Source organism: Fusarium tjaetaba (genome assembly GCF_013396195.1).
Source record: "Fusarium tjaetaba strain NRRL 66243 chromosome Unknown NRRL66243_c0000010, whole genome shotgun sequence".
In the NCBI taxonomy this organism is placed as follows: domain Eukaryota; kingdom Fungi; phylum Ascomycota; class Sordariomycetes; order Hypocreales; family Nectriaceae; genus Fusarium; species Fusarium tjaetaba.
This window is the reverse complement of record NW_023501206.1, coordinates 364,680-379,696: the sequence shown is the minus strand read 5'-3', so window position 1 is coordinate 379,696 and position 15,017 is coordinate 364,680. Positions and strand designations below refer to the sequence as shown.

Genomic DNA, 15,017 nt, shown 5'->3' with positions numbered 1-15,017 from the left:
TCTGTCACTTCATCCTTTCTTGCATTAAGGCTGAAACCTGGGTTTTACCTTACACCTTGATTTTCTCTTTCCATTTCATCATGTCTGAAGCTCAGGTTCCTGTTTGGCTGGATTGTGATCCAGGTCATGATGTACGTATTAAAAACGGTGCTTATAGCCTTGATCTCATACGACTTCTTAGTTCTGTTGCGGGACTCAGTGATGTTTATGTTCATGTTTTTTGTTTTCTTTCCTCTTCACGTCTCGTAATAACGCTCAGGGTTACTAAGTTTCTTGATAGGACGCTTTCGCCATTCTTCTGGCAGCCTATCATCCTCAGATCAGATTGCTCGGCGTCTCAACGGTCTTTGGCAATGCATCTCTTGAGTAAGTTATCTAAAAGATTCTTGACTTTACGACAATGTTCTTGAGAACAGCTTGTTAACGTGTGATCAGAAACACAACGCATAATGCTGCCTCCATTCTCACCGCCATCGGTATGCATGATATTCCTCTGTATATCGGCCTGGGTAAGGCTCTTGAACGTCCTGCCCTTCATGCACCAACGGATATCCACGGTGTTTCTGGCTTAGATGGCACCGACCTTCTTCCTGAGCCACTTGTGACCCCATCTCCTATCCCGGCTGTTGAGGCAATGGCGGAGGCCCTGCGTGCTCAACCCCCTGGTACAGCGTGGATTGTTGCAACGGGTGCGCTGACGAACGTTGGGGCTCTGCTCCGTGCGTATCCAGAGCTTATCAGTCACATCAAGGGTATCAGTCTTATGGGAGGCTCTATTGGCGACAATTTCTCAGATGCACCGCTCGGCGAAGTTGATGGTCGCCCTAGAATCGGAAACTACACGCCTTGGGCTGAGTTCAACATCCTCGTTGACCCAGAAGCTGCTGCTACGGTGTTCCATACCAAAGAGATCGCTGCCAAAACTACGATTGTGCCCCTGGATCTCAGCCATCAGGTGTTGGCGACGTCGGAGGTGAGAGAGATGCTGTTGTACGGCCCTGGTGCTGAGCGGACAGGTCCCGGGAAGACAACTCTCCGCACCATGCTTGTTGAGCTCCTTTACTTCTTTGCTCAAACATATGCGTAAGTCAACACAAACCAATGACATGCGCCCCTTCGACTAACAATGCAGTGATACCTTCGGTATTACCGCTGGACCCCCTCTGCATGATCCTATTGCCGTTGCTGCTGTACTTGTCGGCACCGAAAATGAGATTCCCTTCTTCGAGTGGGACGCCAAGCACAGCCAGCCCCCTGAGCATAATGAACGCTTCGAAGTCACAGTCATAACCGAGGGCACGTTTGAAGAGGCTAAGGAGGGTAAGCAGACCGGTCGCACATTGGCCAAGGTGCTTCCACCAGGTCAACAAGGTGTTAAAATTCCTCGGGGAGTCGACACTGCCAAATTCTGGCAGGTTATCGAAGAGTGCATTGAGCGAGCAGATGCAAAAAATGCTGCTCTTGCGCTTGCGAAGTAGTTTCCAGGGAAGAGTCAAGGTGCTAGAGTAGAATAAAACCTGCGCGAACAGGATTAGATGGTTGGACGACATACTGCGTCATGATAAATCTATCAAGTCTTGTTATAGTCTATAATTCATTGGGGGGTGGTCTCCTTACTGCCCGAATCCCAATCGAGCATCAAATTCAAGCTCTGTTCATATGTCCAGAGAGTGACGGCGCTCGCAGGGGCTGATTTGAGAAGACTGATAGTCAGGCCCTTGTACAAACCGCGGAGGCCTTCTGTGCGTAATATCGTTAAAAGTGCACCCCGTGCCGTGGAGTACTCGGGAATGTTTTGGTAGATGTATTGCTGTCGCGCTGGTCCCTGCACCTGAATACGCTTGCGTACAAGATCGAGAGGGAATACGGCTGTTTTGGATAAAATGCTGGCACACATACCAGCAGTAGCATCTCCGCTCCCCCATGGCATGTGTAATCCCTCTAGAGACGTTCTAAGGGATTCATAAGTGACGAAAAAGATGCCCATGAAGGGTATGATTTGGCCGAGCCCAGGCCCAATACCTCTAAAAAAGCCCCGCCAACCCTCATCGCGTTTGATATCCCAGACGGCACTGCGCAGTGATTGGTAAACACGGTGTCGACCCTGAGCTGCGAATCGTGTTCTTAACAAATCGAGAGGATATGTGACGGTGGTGGCAGCAGCACCAGAGGCAGCACCAGCAATAAAACTTTCGGCAGCATCGGGCAACCTTGAGGGAAATGCCGTTCGAAGGAAAAGGGTCGCCGAGCGGTATGTTGTGAATTGTATGGCACCATAGCATACATACATAAGCTCCGCAGGAACATTGCCCTTCCACAGGCCTGTCAAACCTTCATGCTTGAGGATGTGTTTCAGGGTTGCGAATGCTCCTCGATAAGCTGGTGCGTTGCGCAGAGCTGCTACAGGATCGGACAGAGAATGAGGCTGGAGTTGGAGACGGATCTTGACGACGTCGAGGGGGGCAACGACGAATCTAGAGATTAGTTAGTATCAGTACTGACTACCATTGTTCAAAGAGGGCTGGTGATAAAAGAAGCCTACCTAGAAACCAAACCTGCTATTGCTCCTGCAGCGACGACTTGGACCCTCGAGCCCTAGTTCCCAATGTCAGCCAGCAGCCCGAAGTAATCCAGAACCAACACCCTACCTCATCCTTAAGGTGCCCTTCTTTGTGCGACATGCATTCAACTACAGCCCGGAAGGACCACAGGCAGAAGAGATGCTTTCTATGTCGAACGGTCTTTGCTACAGCCTACGAGAGGTTGCAATTCGAGAATGCAGAAATCGACGGTGTTGATGATGTGTCGGTTGAGCGCAATGCGAAGTCGCTCAACGTTGATGGGCCAAGTTGCTGATAAGTAAAATAATGCAACGTTTGGCGGAGATAGATGCCCGTGGCAGGATTGGTAGATGATATGGGCTACGCTTTTGCAAATTGTCGCCAATTGTCATTCGAAGATTCTAATGGAACTTGTTTGGATCGAAAATGCTCTAGAGCTTTCTTCGAGGAGCGTATTCGTCAAGTTAGTATTCTAGGTATCAAGGGAAATAAATCCGTGTTCAGATTGGCTAAAACTTACCCTTGATTACCTTCAAGCTCATGATGGAATTTTTTGTGCGACGGCATGATTTCCTAATGTCGATTGCGGTTTGCGACGGTTGTTAACGGTAGAGACGGCGCCACCGTTTTGCGCGGGATTCCATCTTTGGATCAATGGCTCCTGATACTGCTGAAGGAGATACGAGGTATTTCTCTTGCAGAAAGTAAATCTGGCATTCAGTGAATAAACGATCTACAATAGAACTAACCAGCCTCGGGGTCTCTTGCACCGATGGACGAGGAATTCATCATCCGAGCCGATGGAGATCTGGCCGGAACAATAAACGATAACCTCAAGGGTCTGGGCCAGGTTCCACGGCTTAGGCCGCTGGAACTACCCAACCAAACAGAAGTTTGGCATTGTCACCCTGAAGTTGCATGTGTTGATACTGGCATATGTGCAAGATTCCAGGCAATATAAAGTGCATAAAGCACATAAAGTACTATCTTGATGAGCTATGAGCATGGAAGAAATCGCAAAGTTGTTCGTAGACGAGCTGCAAGGACCAGTCTCAATACCAATCATGACTTCAACAACGTTAATTCTAGGAAGCTCGGAGTAAAACGTGGGGTTCCCGTCTCCACACCATGATGAACTACCTTAGCTTAGGTACGTTACTACTATCCCTACCTACCTCAAGGATAGAAAGAAAACTCGGGACTTCGCTCCTAATTGACAACAGGATTCAGGTATATTAGCACAACCTTAGGATGCCTTTTTATGAGTTTGTTCTGACACCCTACTTCGAATCCTGATGTTCTCTTGCTCTCGAGGGACAAAGAAAAAAAAAAGCCTCTGGAGGCATTCCGGGCATCTTGGTAGGTAGGTACCTACTAAGGTAGCCTCCATTGCTCCGGCCTAGAGGCTGCTCCTCAAGCTGCTGCTCCGATGCCGTCATTGGCTAAGGCCATTTGAGACTGCAACCCCAGAACCACCTATGCTTGGAGACATCCGAGACCTCTCTCGGACAGAAGCACGCATGGGTATGGCACGTCACTTGCCTCTTTGATACCTCGTGCCGCACCGCCGACAACTCTTGCCGGATGCACATGCTCCTCCGGCTCTTATATTTCACCAACCCTCCCACTTCGATCTCACCTGTTCCCGAGTTAGGTACCTGATGTTCAGAGACTCTCGTAATATACTTCGTCTCATAGCGCAAATCCTGTTCTCCAATCTTTCCCTATCGACAACCCACCCTCTAGGCCCTCGATTCAACCAACGAGACTACTCCAGTCACACATAAAATTACACCCTTTACACAGTCCTCCCACGATACCCTCAACTCGGTCGATTTCGCATACATCTGTCACTGTGTACTCTGTAAAACGCGACCACAATAACGACACCTCGTCCAGCCTTGCGGCGCTCAATCTGTCATTGACAATGACCACCACGCAGCTTCCTTCGCCAGACACAACACAGCTTCTTGCTCCGTTTCTGCCTGCTCTCCCACCATCTGCTATCTCTACGGAACCTGCGATCGGTATTCTTCCGCTGTTGTCCCCCATACTTCGCCAGCGAGTCAAGCTTCTATCTGCATCAAGTACCGAGCCATGGATTCGACTTCTATGTTACGATAAGGCAAAAATACCCGAGCTGATTCAGATCGCGCAAGGCGGTGGCCTGGAGCCACATCCGGTATCGGGTGAGGTCGAGGTCGACTGGGATTATGATGCAGAGATACGTTTTCGTCGGGTCGACGAAGAGACTCTACAGGCTCTCGTTGCGCTCCCCACCCTGGGTTTGGCCTTCCAGTTGATCTACTGTGTTGGGGACGTTGAGGGAGGAGGCGATGGCTGGAGAGTTGGCGAGGTCACTGTAGCAGACAAACCCTCACCTTACGTGCAATTTGGGGGAGCGTCCAGCCTTGCAGAGGCCGAGAGACAGTTCAGAGAAACACAGGCGAAGAAGGTGACCAGCCTAACCAAGGACGTCAACGGCCACGCTCATGGCAATAGATTGCATGTTCCTCATAGTGGCCACGAAGAAGAGGAAGAGGACGACGATGATTACTGGGCACGGTACGATGCGACTCCATCCCGGACACCAGCGCAGAAACAATCGCCTGCACCTCCTTTAAAATCTACTTCTCAAATCGGTGGTGTTCGTACATCTTCGGCAGAGGACGCATATTTTGCTCAATATGACAGTGTTCAGCCTGCTATGGATAATCATGACCCGGATGAGGAAGAGGCTGCTGCGCAAATTGCTCCACCACTTGGACTCGGACGTACCCAAGAATCCGCCGAAGCCACAGAGCTTAATGAGACACAGGGCGCATGGACATTGGCCGAGGTCGAGAAGAGTGACTCAAGCCCGACACAAAACGGATATGATACGGAACGACACGCCGCTCTCCTTCACCCTCGCCCAGCCTCGAGCGCCAGTTCCAACGGCTCGGAAACAGTTGCTAAGCTTGAGGCGTCTGCCGGCAAACAAACACAAAACGAGTTCGGTGTAAAACAGCATGTATCGCGAAGTATTCGAAGCCTGTTCATGCTTTCGCGTGCTTCAGGCATTGATCGCCAGGAGTTTGAGAGCCTTGTTCGTGCCGAGCTCGATATTCTGGGCATGGTTGAGGCCCAAGAACAAGTCTAACATCTTTTCACCATAAATTTCCTATTTTCGCATAAAGAAATTGGAAGGCTTTTCTAGGCGGGGTCTTGCATCTTTTTCTACCCGGTATTTTTAACATGCATGTAAGGCGTTGGTTGTTAGGCATCTGGAAGGCAACTTGCGCATTGACAAGGTCTTCAGCCTTCTCATTTTACTTGGACGGAACTTGGACAGAGAGAATGTGTTGGAAAGTATCATGACAGAATCGCAAATGGTTCAATATAAAAGTTTCAGTTATCCGAGTCTCCTGGGTACAGTGACGATGTCGGTGATGACTATTCACCTTGTGCTCGGCAGTCCCCGGTCCATCGTTTGTGTCACTCCCGAGGCATGTCACAATAATACACGGTCTTTGATCTTGATAGAGTATGATCGTATTGTTAACGCATGCCGAAGCACTTCGCTGCTTAGGAGACCAAGTTTCCGCAAGTTGGGAAAATGCTGTATTAGATTGCGCTGACAACTCAGATATGAGCTTCCGAATCAATAGCCCTCACTTGAACTTACGAAAACTCCCAAATCTTTCACAAGCACCGCCCCGAGCCCTTTTTGGTTATTCATTTTCAGCTAATTCAGCCCCTAATCAAGCTTCTGGACCTTTCTGCGAATGTTCCACCTACGCGATAACTAGATTTTCTAGGGCAATACGTGCTGTCTCGAGGACTTTGGTACAATTGCGCTCTGCTGGAGAACAAGCCTTAGTCGGGTAAATAACTCCACGAGCCGCTTCATGTGTGTGCCCAGCAGCATGAAGTGCGTCGAGAGCATCATGTCTCTTTTTGCTTCTCTCCTCAAGTTGCCCAACGACATCTTTGAGTCCAAGTTGTCGATAGGTCATCGCGCCTGGGATCTCCTGGTCCTTCTCATCCAACCCGTAGACGTCGAGGCGCAGAAGTCCCCTGATTGTCATTCTCCACATGTCGGGAGGCATGTTCTTGTTGTTGTAGCTTTGATAAGTCGTGCAGCCCCTAGGCGTACCCCCAATGCAACCCCAGAGACCACCGATTTCTTTGAATGAAAACCAAAAGGTGCGTCCTTGCAGCTTGGCGAGCGCAGCCTCTTCATCTACCATTTCTAGAATCCTTGCGTAGGCATTGCATGCAGATGGTACCAGAGCGCCAAGAAGCATGAGGTTCTGGAAGGATTGTATGGGAGGAGGCTTAGTGGGTTCGTCAAGCAAAGATGCAGAACAGACAGTGCATCTGATAACGTCGTGAGCAACTCTGGATGCATTCCGTGCGACTTTCATGGCCGGTATGACCTCAGCCGGCAGATTTCCAAGAGACTCGAGAGCTAAATAAAGTGATGATAAACAACCGCAAGACACTGTAGGTACAGGTCGCATAGATGGAGTCGGCGTTCTAATCACACTCTCAGTGGATTCAACAGAGGCATCAGTTTCGCTAGAGTCAGGTGGTGTCGGCGTGTCCGAGTTCTGTTTTGATCCTGGGTTTGAGGATTCAATCTGATCTGCTAGGTACTGCTGAAGTGTGTTGCTGAGTTCCATCGAAATTGTTTCTTGCGGAGCGTCTGTCTCGCCAAAATTGATGCTACCGAGAAGGTCGACACCACTCAGATCCAATGTAGGCAATGTCGCATTGTCAACGAGTAAGCCTTGCGGTTCCACGATCTGCGGATTGAAAGAAAACATGTCATGGCTAGATTGCAAGTCCCATGTATCGGCATTTGCATTAGCTGGATCGTCCAGGAAGTTGAGATTAAGAAGCAAATCCCCGGTGGTTTGCGTCTGATTCTGGTGCTCATAGGAGATATTATCATCTGGCTGGTGAAAAAGAAGGGCTTCCTCTGGAGGCTGGGAGATGGTCGGTGCTGGTAGAGTTGCCTCATCATCCACATCCACATGTCGCCTCTTTCGGGGACGGCCCATTTGCTTTTGCGGAGAATAGTAGCATATTATTCCCTCCTTTTTACACCGAGAACAGCCATCGGGTTCTTTGGAGCATGCGAGTTTTCGGGATCCTAATGACCGATAAGTCTCCAATTCGGACATACCATGAGACACTCACGGCATTCGTCACACGCCCTATGCTTTGTAACTCCATCGCCTGGTGCAGTTGGAGCCATTCTTCTTTCCAAAGGCAATTTCCGATACCGTATCTAAGCGGAGTCTCACTGCAGGCAACAATATTATTATATAGCAAGAGATTGTGATGTGGAACAATATCCAGAAGTCACAGTCAGCATGAGTCTTAGCTTACTCTCTAACTACGAATCTGACTAATGTTGTGACACTACAGACTACCTACCTACCCTTAATATGGAAGTAATAGACTAATTAGCTATAATAATAAACTACCCCAATCTTGCCAATCTGCCAATTTAACATCCAATTCCAGGGATCGACAACATATGTGGTTATAAGTGTGCTACCATAGCTGGAGGTTTTTCTTCTTCTTCTTCTTCTTCTTTAAATTATAGGGGAAAAAAACTATCTCAGTTATCTTCTTACCTTTAACGTTCTACTATAGCAGGCCAATATGAAATTACTGGTAGAAAACCACTGCGACAGTCTTTTCTGTACACTGGCTGATGTCTAAAAACACTCCTCTCCCGTTATCGTGGAATCTGAGTCCCTGAACTTGCTAAGAAGCACTGGCCTTTACCAGTGACAAGATGGCTCTCAATCACCACCACTAGTAAGTGAGTGCAAGTTAGCATGGATACCTTGAGGCATAATCGGCAATTAGCGGTTCAATCCTATCACCAGTAATACTAAAGAAGCGACTGGTTAAGTCAGTGATCATAATTATCTCTTATGTTCTTGGGACTCTCGAGACTGTAGCAACATGAGCCTGTCTAACGTCAGCAAGGACATGTCAGTTCAGCAAAAAGCAATTCTTTCGCGCGCTGAGAGAGATGCGGCTACGCAAATCAGGCTTCTGTATTCTTGTGCGCCCCTCGGCGATTACAATATAACCTACCTAGTTTTTGAGGCTTCGTTCACGGGTCTATGAGATAATAGCTCTTACTTGGTCCAGAAAAAAGACTTCCCCACTGTCTCATCACCGCCAAAATATTTGGGTACAATCCATGACCCTTTGATTTGGTGTTACCTGTTTCTGTACTATGAAGAAGCGATAACCCGGAGGTACAATTTTAAACCAGGCTTCGTTCCTTTCTTCTAATCCAGAGACTTGTTCGGTACGAATTGTTTGTTGCATTGCTTGCCCGTTGCTTGCCCGTTGCTACTTTGTTCCCGCCTCGTGCAAATTGTCCACCAGCTTGCGTCATGATAGAGTGGTAGACGCCAATACAACCCTACGAGAAGCAGGCTTGCCGAAAAGTCCTGCAACTGAGAGCAAGCAGATTTGCCCCTGCATAACCCTCCGAAGTTGTCGGCGCAATGACAGTCACTCCTATGGCCAATCTTGGCAATATCGCCCGCGCTGAGTACAAGGCGCTATTCGATACTGAAGTTGCCAAAGGGATCAGAGAACCACTTGTTCTTCCTTTCTGTCTTTTCGGTCCTTTCATTTTGCCTGTCGTCTATTTGGCAATTCCGCATCGAAACCAGCCATGGCTTTACCACGCAAGATGGCTTGTCGTGGCTTTTGTCGTTGCGTTCGATGCTTATATGATTCGGTATATGTCTAGCTACAACGTCGCTCCAGCATATGCGTCAGGTCTCATGGGCGGATGGGGTATCTTGACGACTCTGAATCTTTTGGTTTGGACCGATCCGCAACTCAACTATGCCAGGGTTGTCAAGATTCTCAAGGGCAACAAGTCGCAACCATCGTCAAAACAGCTGCCCATCAATGTTGCCAACGGATCAAGCCAAGAAAGCGTGATTCGACAGCGAAAGCCTTACCACGAAGACGTTAGACTTTCAGGGGAAGCTGAAACCCATGCCAAGAATGGGAGCTCTAAAGATGTTGTTTACGCCTGGCAGAAATTTCCTGAAAACGGATCGTTCGGTGAACGACTTAACTGGACACTCGACCTTGCTACAAACTTTAGGGAAATCGGTAGGTTTGGAACGATTATCTAACACTTACGAGGAGGTTCCCGGCTAAGCTTTTTCTTCAGGCTGGAATCGTTCTATCTCTTCCGTGCCAAGACCAGATATCCCAAGCAATATCCGCGATGGTGATCCTGTATCCTTCGACAACATGCTCATTGTGTCTAAAAGTGGCTACTATCGTAATTTGACCGAGAAGGAGTTCGTATGGAGCCGTATTCGCAGAGTCCTCTTCCTCACTTTCCTTTTGGACCTTTGCTCTGTTACGATGGTCAAGGATCCCTACTGTGCCTATGGACCTGATCAAGAACTTGAGCTCCCTTTGTTCCTCCGGCAGCTTCCTCCTTGGTTGCGCTTCATCTATCGCGAGCTCCTTTGTCTTGTTGGCATCTATGCTGCCATCGATGCCATTTTTAGCTTGCATGACCTTTTTCAGTTCTACGTTTTCTCCTACTTTTATCCCATGCGAAGAGAGTTATGGCAGTACACCAACATCTTCGGTCCTATCTCGCAGGTGCTTGATAGAGGCCTTGCTGGTTGGTGGGGGGCGTTCTGGCATCAAACCTTTCGTCTCCAGTTTCTTGCGCCCGCAAAGTTCCTCGTTGACCATGGCTATCTTCAAAGGGGAACACTACGTGCTCAAATATTTACCATGTGTTTATCATTCATACAGTCCGGTTTACTTCACGCCGGTGGAAGTCTATCGTCTATGCCAACCACAAAACCCTGGAGAAGTCCGCTCTTCTTTGCCCTGCAACCTCCTGGCATCATCTTGCAGCTTATTTTGCTGCAGACTTGGGACAAGCATTTCCCCAACTTCCCTCGAAGACTCCGCCAGGCATTCAACATGGTATTCACTCTGGGCTGGCTCTGTCTGACCGCGTTTTTCTTTACCGATGATATTTCATCTTCGGGTATTTGGCTTCTGGAACCTGTGCCGATTTCCCCCCTGCGCTGGCTTGGTTTCGGTCACCCAGATGATCATTGGTGGCGATGGAGGAGATATATGTTCCCGATCTGGCATGCAGATAAATACTGGTGGAAGAGTGGTATACAACTTTGAAGCCAGGTAAAGAAAACATGTTTGTCAGACAGCCGCCATGTTTGACAATCAAGGGGCAAGTCGACCACAATGTACATCCTAGACTATTTTTCGTGCACAGAGGAGAAACGTTATTAGAGATAGATCATTTGGAACATCTCAACTGGATTTACTATTCGCCTAGCTCATGAAACTCGCAGGAGCTCGTATTTTTGGCCCGAAGCAAGCCTATCAGCTTCATTTCGAAGCCACTTCACAACAGGCTGATAGTTGGTCTGCTTTGCTGCCAATACCTCCTCAAAAGCAAGGCACGCATTTCTATCACTATTAGGACACTGCCAAGGGACGGCACGGTGACAAACACTTACAGAGCAACTTGCGATTTTCGCACGTCGCAGATGTACTGGGGATATCTCATCATCCGAGATCTGCTAGTCAAGAGCAGGAAGGCAACGTCGATCACTTTAGCGATTGTTCCTTGAAAAAGATCAGACATCAAAGCAGCCGCATGGTGAGTTTGAGCAACCTACGGAGTATCATTTCACTGCTCGGTTGCTGTGTCTTTCCGAGACAACGCAGGTAAGCGTACATTTTACTCGCAGTCTCAACAAAAGTGTTTCGAAGCGAGTTGAAAACGGTTCGGTTTGCATTATGGGACGTGTCATAAAACATCAGATGAGATTGAATCTTGAAAGCGTCTTTATGGTCATAGGAGCCTTGGTTAGCAACTCTTTGGGTTCGTGCGGTACGGGGGACTAACTTAGAACTTTTCGCTGGAAATTCTGACCAGGTGTGCGGCCGAAGTCGACAGTCAGAGAAGCAGATACATCTTTCTAGGTGTAAGTACTGGTTTTGGATTGTACTAGAAGCATGACTCTTGGACGTACCAATATTTGCATCCCTGTCTCTATCCTTGGTGATATCAAGTGTCTTGCAATTTATAGTGGTTCCGCAGTAGGGGAAGCCTTTCTCATGATTAGACTTCTGCACGGGCTCACCATCATATAGCATGTCAAAGTTGACCATAGTCTTGGTCGGGTTGACCGCAACGCCATACTCAGGAAACCCCACATGCATAGCATTGACAAACTTGATCGCCTTTTCCTGGTCTTGCGTGATTAGAAGAAAATCGTCAACGAGGCGTAAGAGTAGGCAGTCTGGCGAACGAAGGAAGTCCAGATGCTTAACTTCAAGGTCAGCATAGAAATAATTGCATAAGAATGAAGACAACACAGAGCCTTGAGGAATTCCGATTTTCTGTCTGTAGTATTTCTTTCCAATCTTGACAAGATTATGCTCGACATGTTGCCTGAGAAGATGCATCAATTCTCCAATGTTTTGAGTATTGCGTAAAGCGCTGCCCACAAAGACAGTGTTTTTCTTGTTGAGAGCCAGGTTTTGCTCGAGCTGTGTGATGAAATCTGGGTTTTCCTTCTCACTCAAGGCTGTTGCATGCCATCGACGAATAGCTTTGGACGAAGACTTGTCGTCAGCTACCGCTGCTCGTTCCCCAGGCTTCACTTCTGCGTGTTTCATGATCGTATATTTCGACTGACTTGGCACGGACTTCATCAGACTGACAACTGCCTCTTGTGGGATGGTATCGAAAGCAGCCTTGACATCAGCCTTAACAAAGTACAATTTACCATATTCAGCGCCCAGAGATTGCTTGAATAGCTTCAGTCGGGTATAAATATCGCTGACGGAGAACATAGTTGAACCCAATTTGGACGGGTTGATCCTCTGTGTTTCGGGTCAGCTTCAACCCCCGAATGTTTGATACCTCACATACCTTCTCTAGCTTCAGAAACGAATGCACGGGACCCAAGATAGTGTTTATACTGCGCCCAAGCTTGCTTGAAGGTCCCCTGACCATAGCCCTACGCCGGAGATTCATGATGGGGCGAAGTTTGTTGCCTTTTGGAAGGAGTCGAACTTGGCTAAAGCCCAGCTTTCGAGAACGTAATACCTGCAGCGCGTCATCCAGCTTGACCTCCTCAAACATGCCCGCTCTAAGTTCCTTCATGGCTGGCTCTGCTATATGTCTCCAAACCTCATGGCGAAAGTAAAAAACTTGGTATCGATGAGTGTTAGACTCGGTAACATAAAATGTGTTTCGGATCAGAGGGATCAAGAGAGAATCGAAAACGAAATAAAGAAATTCATTAAAAATCTCCAGACGCTTTGCAGTGTCTGTTTTGCTGGGTTTGTGGTCGCCCAGAATTGGTGAGTGAAGCCAAGAGATTTTGGCGATCTGATAAATGATTAGCCATGGTCAAGCTTTGGCACTATCGGTCACTAACCGTAATGTTTTGCATTATTTCATGTAGCGACATGGTTTCAAAGCGCCTGAGCCTGATGAAACTATCGACGTTTCGCATGATAGTGGATTTGTTGTGTTTTTGTACAGCCTTATCCCCCCAGAAGTCTTTGGGGATAATCTTGGACAAGACGGCTTGACAAAACGATGAGACCTGAGATAACGGGGTTGCTAGCTCTACCAGGGATTTATGGTAAGGGGGTGCTGGCGCTTGCGACTTCAAGAGCCCTGGCTCGGATTGCTTCTGAGATGGAGCACACTTATAGTATGAACCCGTCATCGGGTATTGCGATGGAATAAACTTTCGAGGCGATATGAGACTCTTCTTGGTCCTCGGCTTCTTAGTTCGCGATGGCTTGTCAAAAGTGCATGGGCAGTGGTGCTTCAAGAGCTCAATATATGAACACCGTCCATGGAGAACTTGCAAGCGTTTCACAAGTTCTTCAGTATATCCACGAAGCCGCTTGGGTATTTTTGGCGTTCGCGGCCCGGTATTTCCTGCTTTTGTTCGAAAACAGGGAGCAATCTCGTCTTCTCTCAACGTATAGTCTTGAAACTTTTGCGAGGTTAACGTGGGGTCGACATGAGAAGTAAACACATTGTGAAGTCCGAATTGCCGAGGAAATATGTACATCATCACCTTGATTGTACCTTGGCGTTGGATCTCTTGGTCGTTAGGCATGGGGGTGTTCTTGTACCGATTCAGCACATCTGAAAACTATTAATAATAATTTTGATTATATATGCTTTATGTACTTACGAATGTGCTTGTAGCCTGGCTGGACATGTCCTTGTGCCGTGAGGGATGGCTTGGCATAGAATATTCTGCTTCTCACTAGAGTTATATCTATAGGTTTGCGTGCTTCACCTTTAGATTCCTTTGCCATGGACAGACTGCCTCCATGAAGGTCAAGCTCTGCAAGTGGCACACCTAGAATGGTCAGATGTGAGCTTTAGTGATTTGCTGTCTTACCTGTCAACTGATAATAGTTGTTGAAACCTGCTTCAACCTCTAAGTATATAGAGGCGTCAACAAGGAGATTGATCATGATTTTCTCTCCAGCTCTGCCAAGAAGGGACAATAATTGTGGCCAAGGGTTTTCCCTCAGCGCCTCAACGTTGGAGTTCGGAAAGAGGCTAAATAGTCCAGGAATAGTGTTGGTTCCGTGGTCATCTGGTCCGGCTGATTTCCTGAACCCATCACACAATAGGTGCTTGGGTCGACGTCCGAGTCGCACCTCTCTAGAGAAGAGACGCCATACAACGAAGTCTACGATCTGCATGATTCTAAGCGACTTTTCATACGAACAAAGATGCCGTACTAACCTCATTCTGGGAGAATATTGATCCAGCAATCCCATCGGAAAGACTGACGTAAGACTCGTCCTCTCTCTGTGAAAATGCTAGCCATTGCTCCCATCTCGTGTCATCGTTGTCGGCCTCTTCATGGGCAAAACAAACAAGTGATGTATCTAGGAGTCGTGATAAAGTCTTCTCAAACTCACTGGCATCATTTGCTTCGCCAATGGATGCCACTTTCTTTCGTCGGATTCGAGATCCATGAGGTAATTGGGAGAGGACATATTCTCTTAACGAGGTGACCCTGCTGTAATGACGTTCCAGGAGGTCGCGCCTTGCGGGGATTCCCCCAAGTGATTTGGCTCGCTTTTGGTGTTCCGACGTGACGGTAGTCTCCGACTTTCGCTTTCTCTGGGTTTCCATAATCGTTCTGTATCTTTTTCCCGTTGGACGCTTGTCAAGCCGCTGTGTTTTCCGATGATCACTGTGTAATTATTCGAGTCAGGGTGGAATCCTGTGAGCCACAGAGTCTCGAACGTTGATTAAGGTAATTTGATATGTGGCTGATCCTTACCGACGAGAAAGCGGGAGCTTGTCCCCAGAGGGATTAGTGCAAATTTAGTGTGAGGCCGGTTCCAGGGGTAAGCAACCAG

General features: G+C 48.0%; 6 protein-coding genes across 6 annotated transcripts; 3 read left to right on the top strand and 3 right to left on the bottom strand.

The window, feature by feature from the left end:
- Positions 1-80: 80 nt before the first annotated feature.
- Positions 81-1,478, top strand: FTJAE_304 (DNA glycosylase; the record flags this gene model as incomplete). The annotated part of the gene is made up of 4 exons (XM_037349295.1): positions 81-131; positions 281-366; positions 436-1,083; positions 1,133-1,478. The coding sequence occupies 4 exons, from the start codon at positions 81-83 to the stop codon at positions 1,476-1,478; spliced, it is 1,131 nt and encodes a 376-aa protein (XP_037212652.1).
- A 116-nt stretch (positions 1,479-1,594) lies between these two features.
- FTJAE_303 (TPC1-mitochondrial transport) lies at positions 1,595-3,103 on the bottom strand (the record flags this gene model as incomplete). Its single annotated transcript, XM_037349284.1, has 4 exons — positions 1,595-2,474; positions 2,543-2,595; positions 2,758-2,852; positions 3,082-3,103. The coding sequence occupies 4 exons, from the start codon at positions 3,101-3,103 to the stop codon at positions 1,595-1,597; spliced, it is 1,050 nt and encodes a 349-aa protein (XP_037212651.1).
- Positions 3,104-4,488: 1,385 nt separating this feature from the next.
- On the top strand, positions 4,489-5,703 carry FTJAE_302 (uncharacterized protein; the record flags this gene model as incomplete). The annotated part of the gene is made up of 1 exon (XM_037349273.1): positions 4,489-5,703. The coding sequence occupies one exon, from the start codon at positions 4,489-4,491 to the stop codon at positions 5,701-5,703; it is 1,215 nt and encodes a 404-aa protein (XP_037212650.1).
- A 634-nt stretch (positions 5,704-6,337) lies between these two features.
- Positions 6,338-7,609, bottom strand: FTJAE_301 (uncharacterized protein; the record flags this gene model as incomplete). The annotated part of the gene is made up of 1 exon (XM_037349262.1): positions 6,338-7,609. One exon carries the CDS (start codon positions 7,607-7,609, stop codon positions 6,338-6,340), a length of 1,272 nt encoding a protein of 423 aa, XP_037212649.1.
- A 1,476-nt stretch (positions 7,610-9,085) lies between these two features.
- On the top strand, positions 9,086-10,766 carry FTJAE_300 (uncharacterized protein; the record flags this gene model as incomplete). The annotated part of the gene is made up of 2 exons (XM_037349251.1): positions 9,086-9,710; positions 9,772-10,766. 2 exons carry the CDS (start codon positions 9,086-9,088, stop codon positions 10,764-10,766), a joined length of 1,620 nt encoding a protein of 539 aa, XP_037212648.1.
- A 164-nt stretch (positions 10,767-10,930) lies between these two features.
- On the bottom strand, positions 10,931-14,787 carry FTJAE_299 (telomerase reverse transcriptase; the record flags this gene model as incomplete). The annotated part of the gene is made up of 10 exons (XM_037349238.1): positions 10,931-11,063; positions 11,114-11,222; positions 11,276-11,443; positions 11,506-11,574; positions 11,633-12,488; positions 12,538-12,999; positions 13,049-13,776; positions 13,826-13,996; positions 14,039-14,342; positions 14,392-14,787. The coding sequence occupies 10 exons, from the start codon at positions 14,785-14,787 to the stop codon at positions 10,931-10,933; spliced, it is 3,396 nt and encodes a 1,131-aa protein (XP_037212647.1).
- Positions 14,788-15,017: the final 230 nt, after the last annotated feature.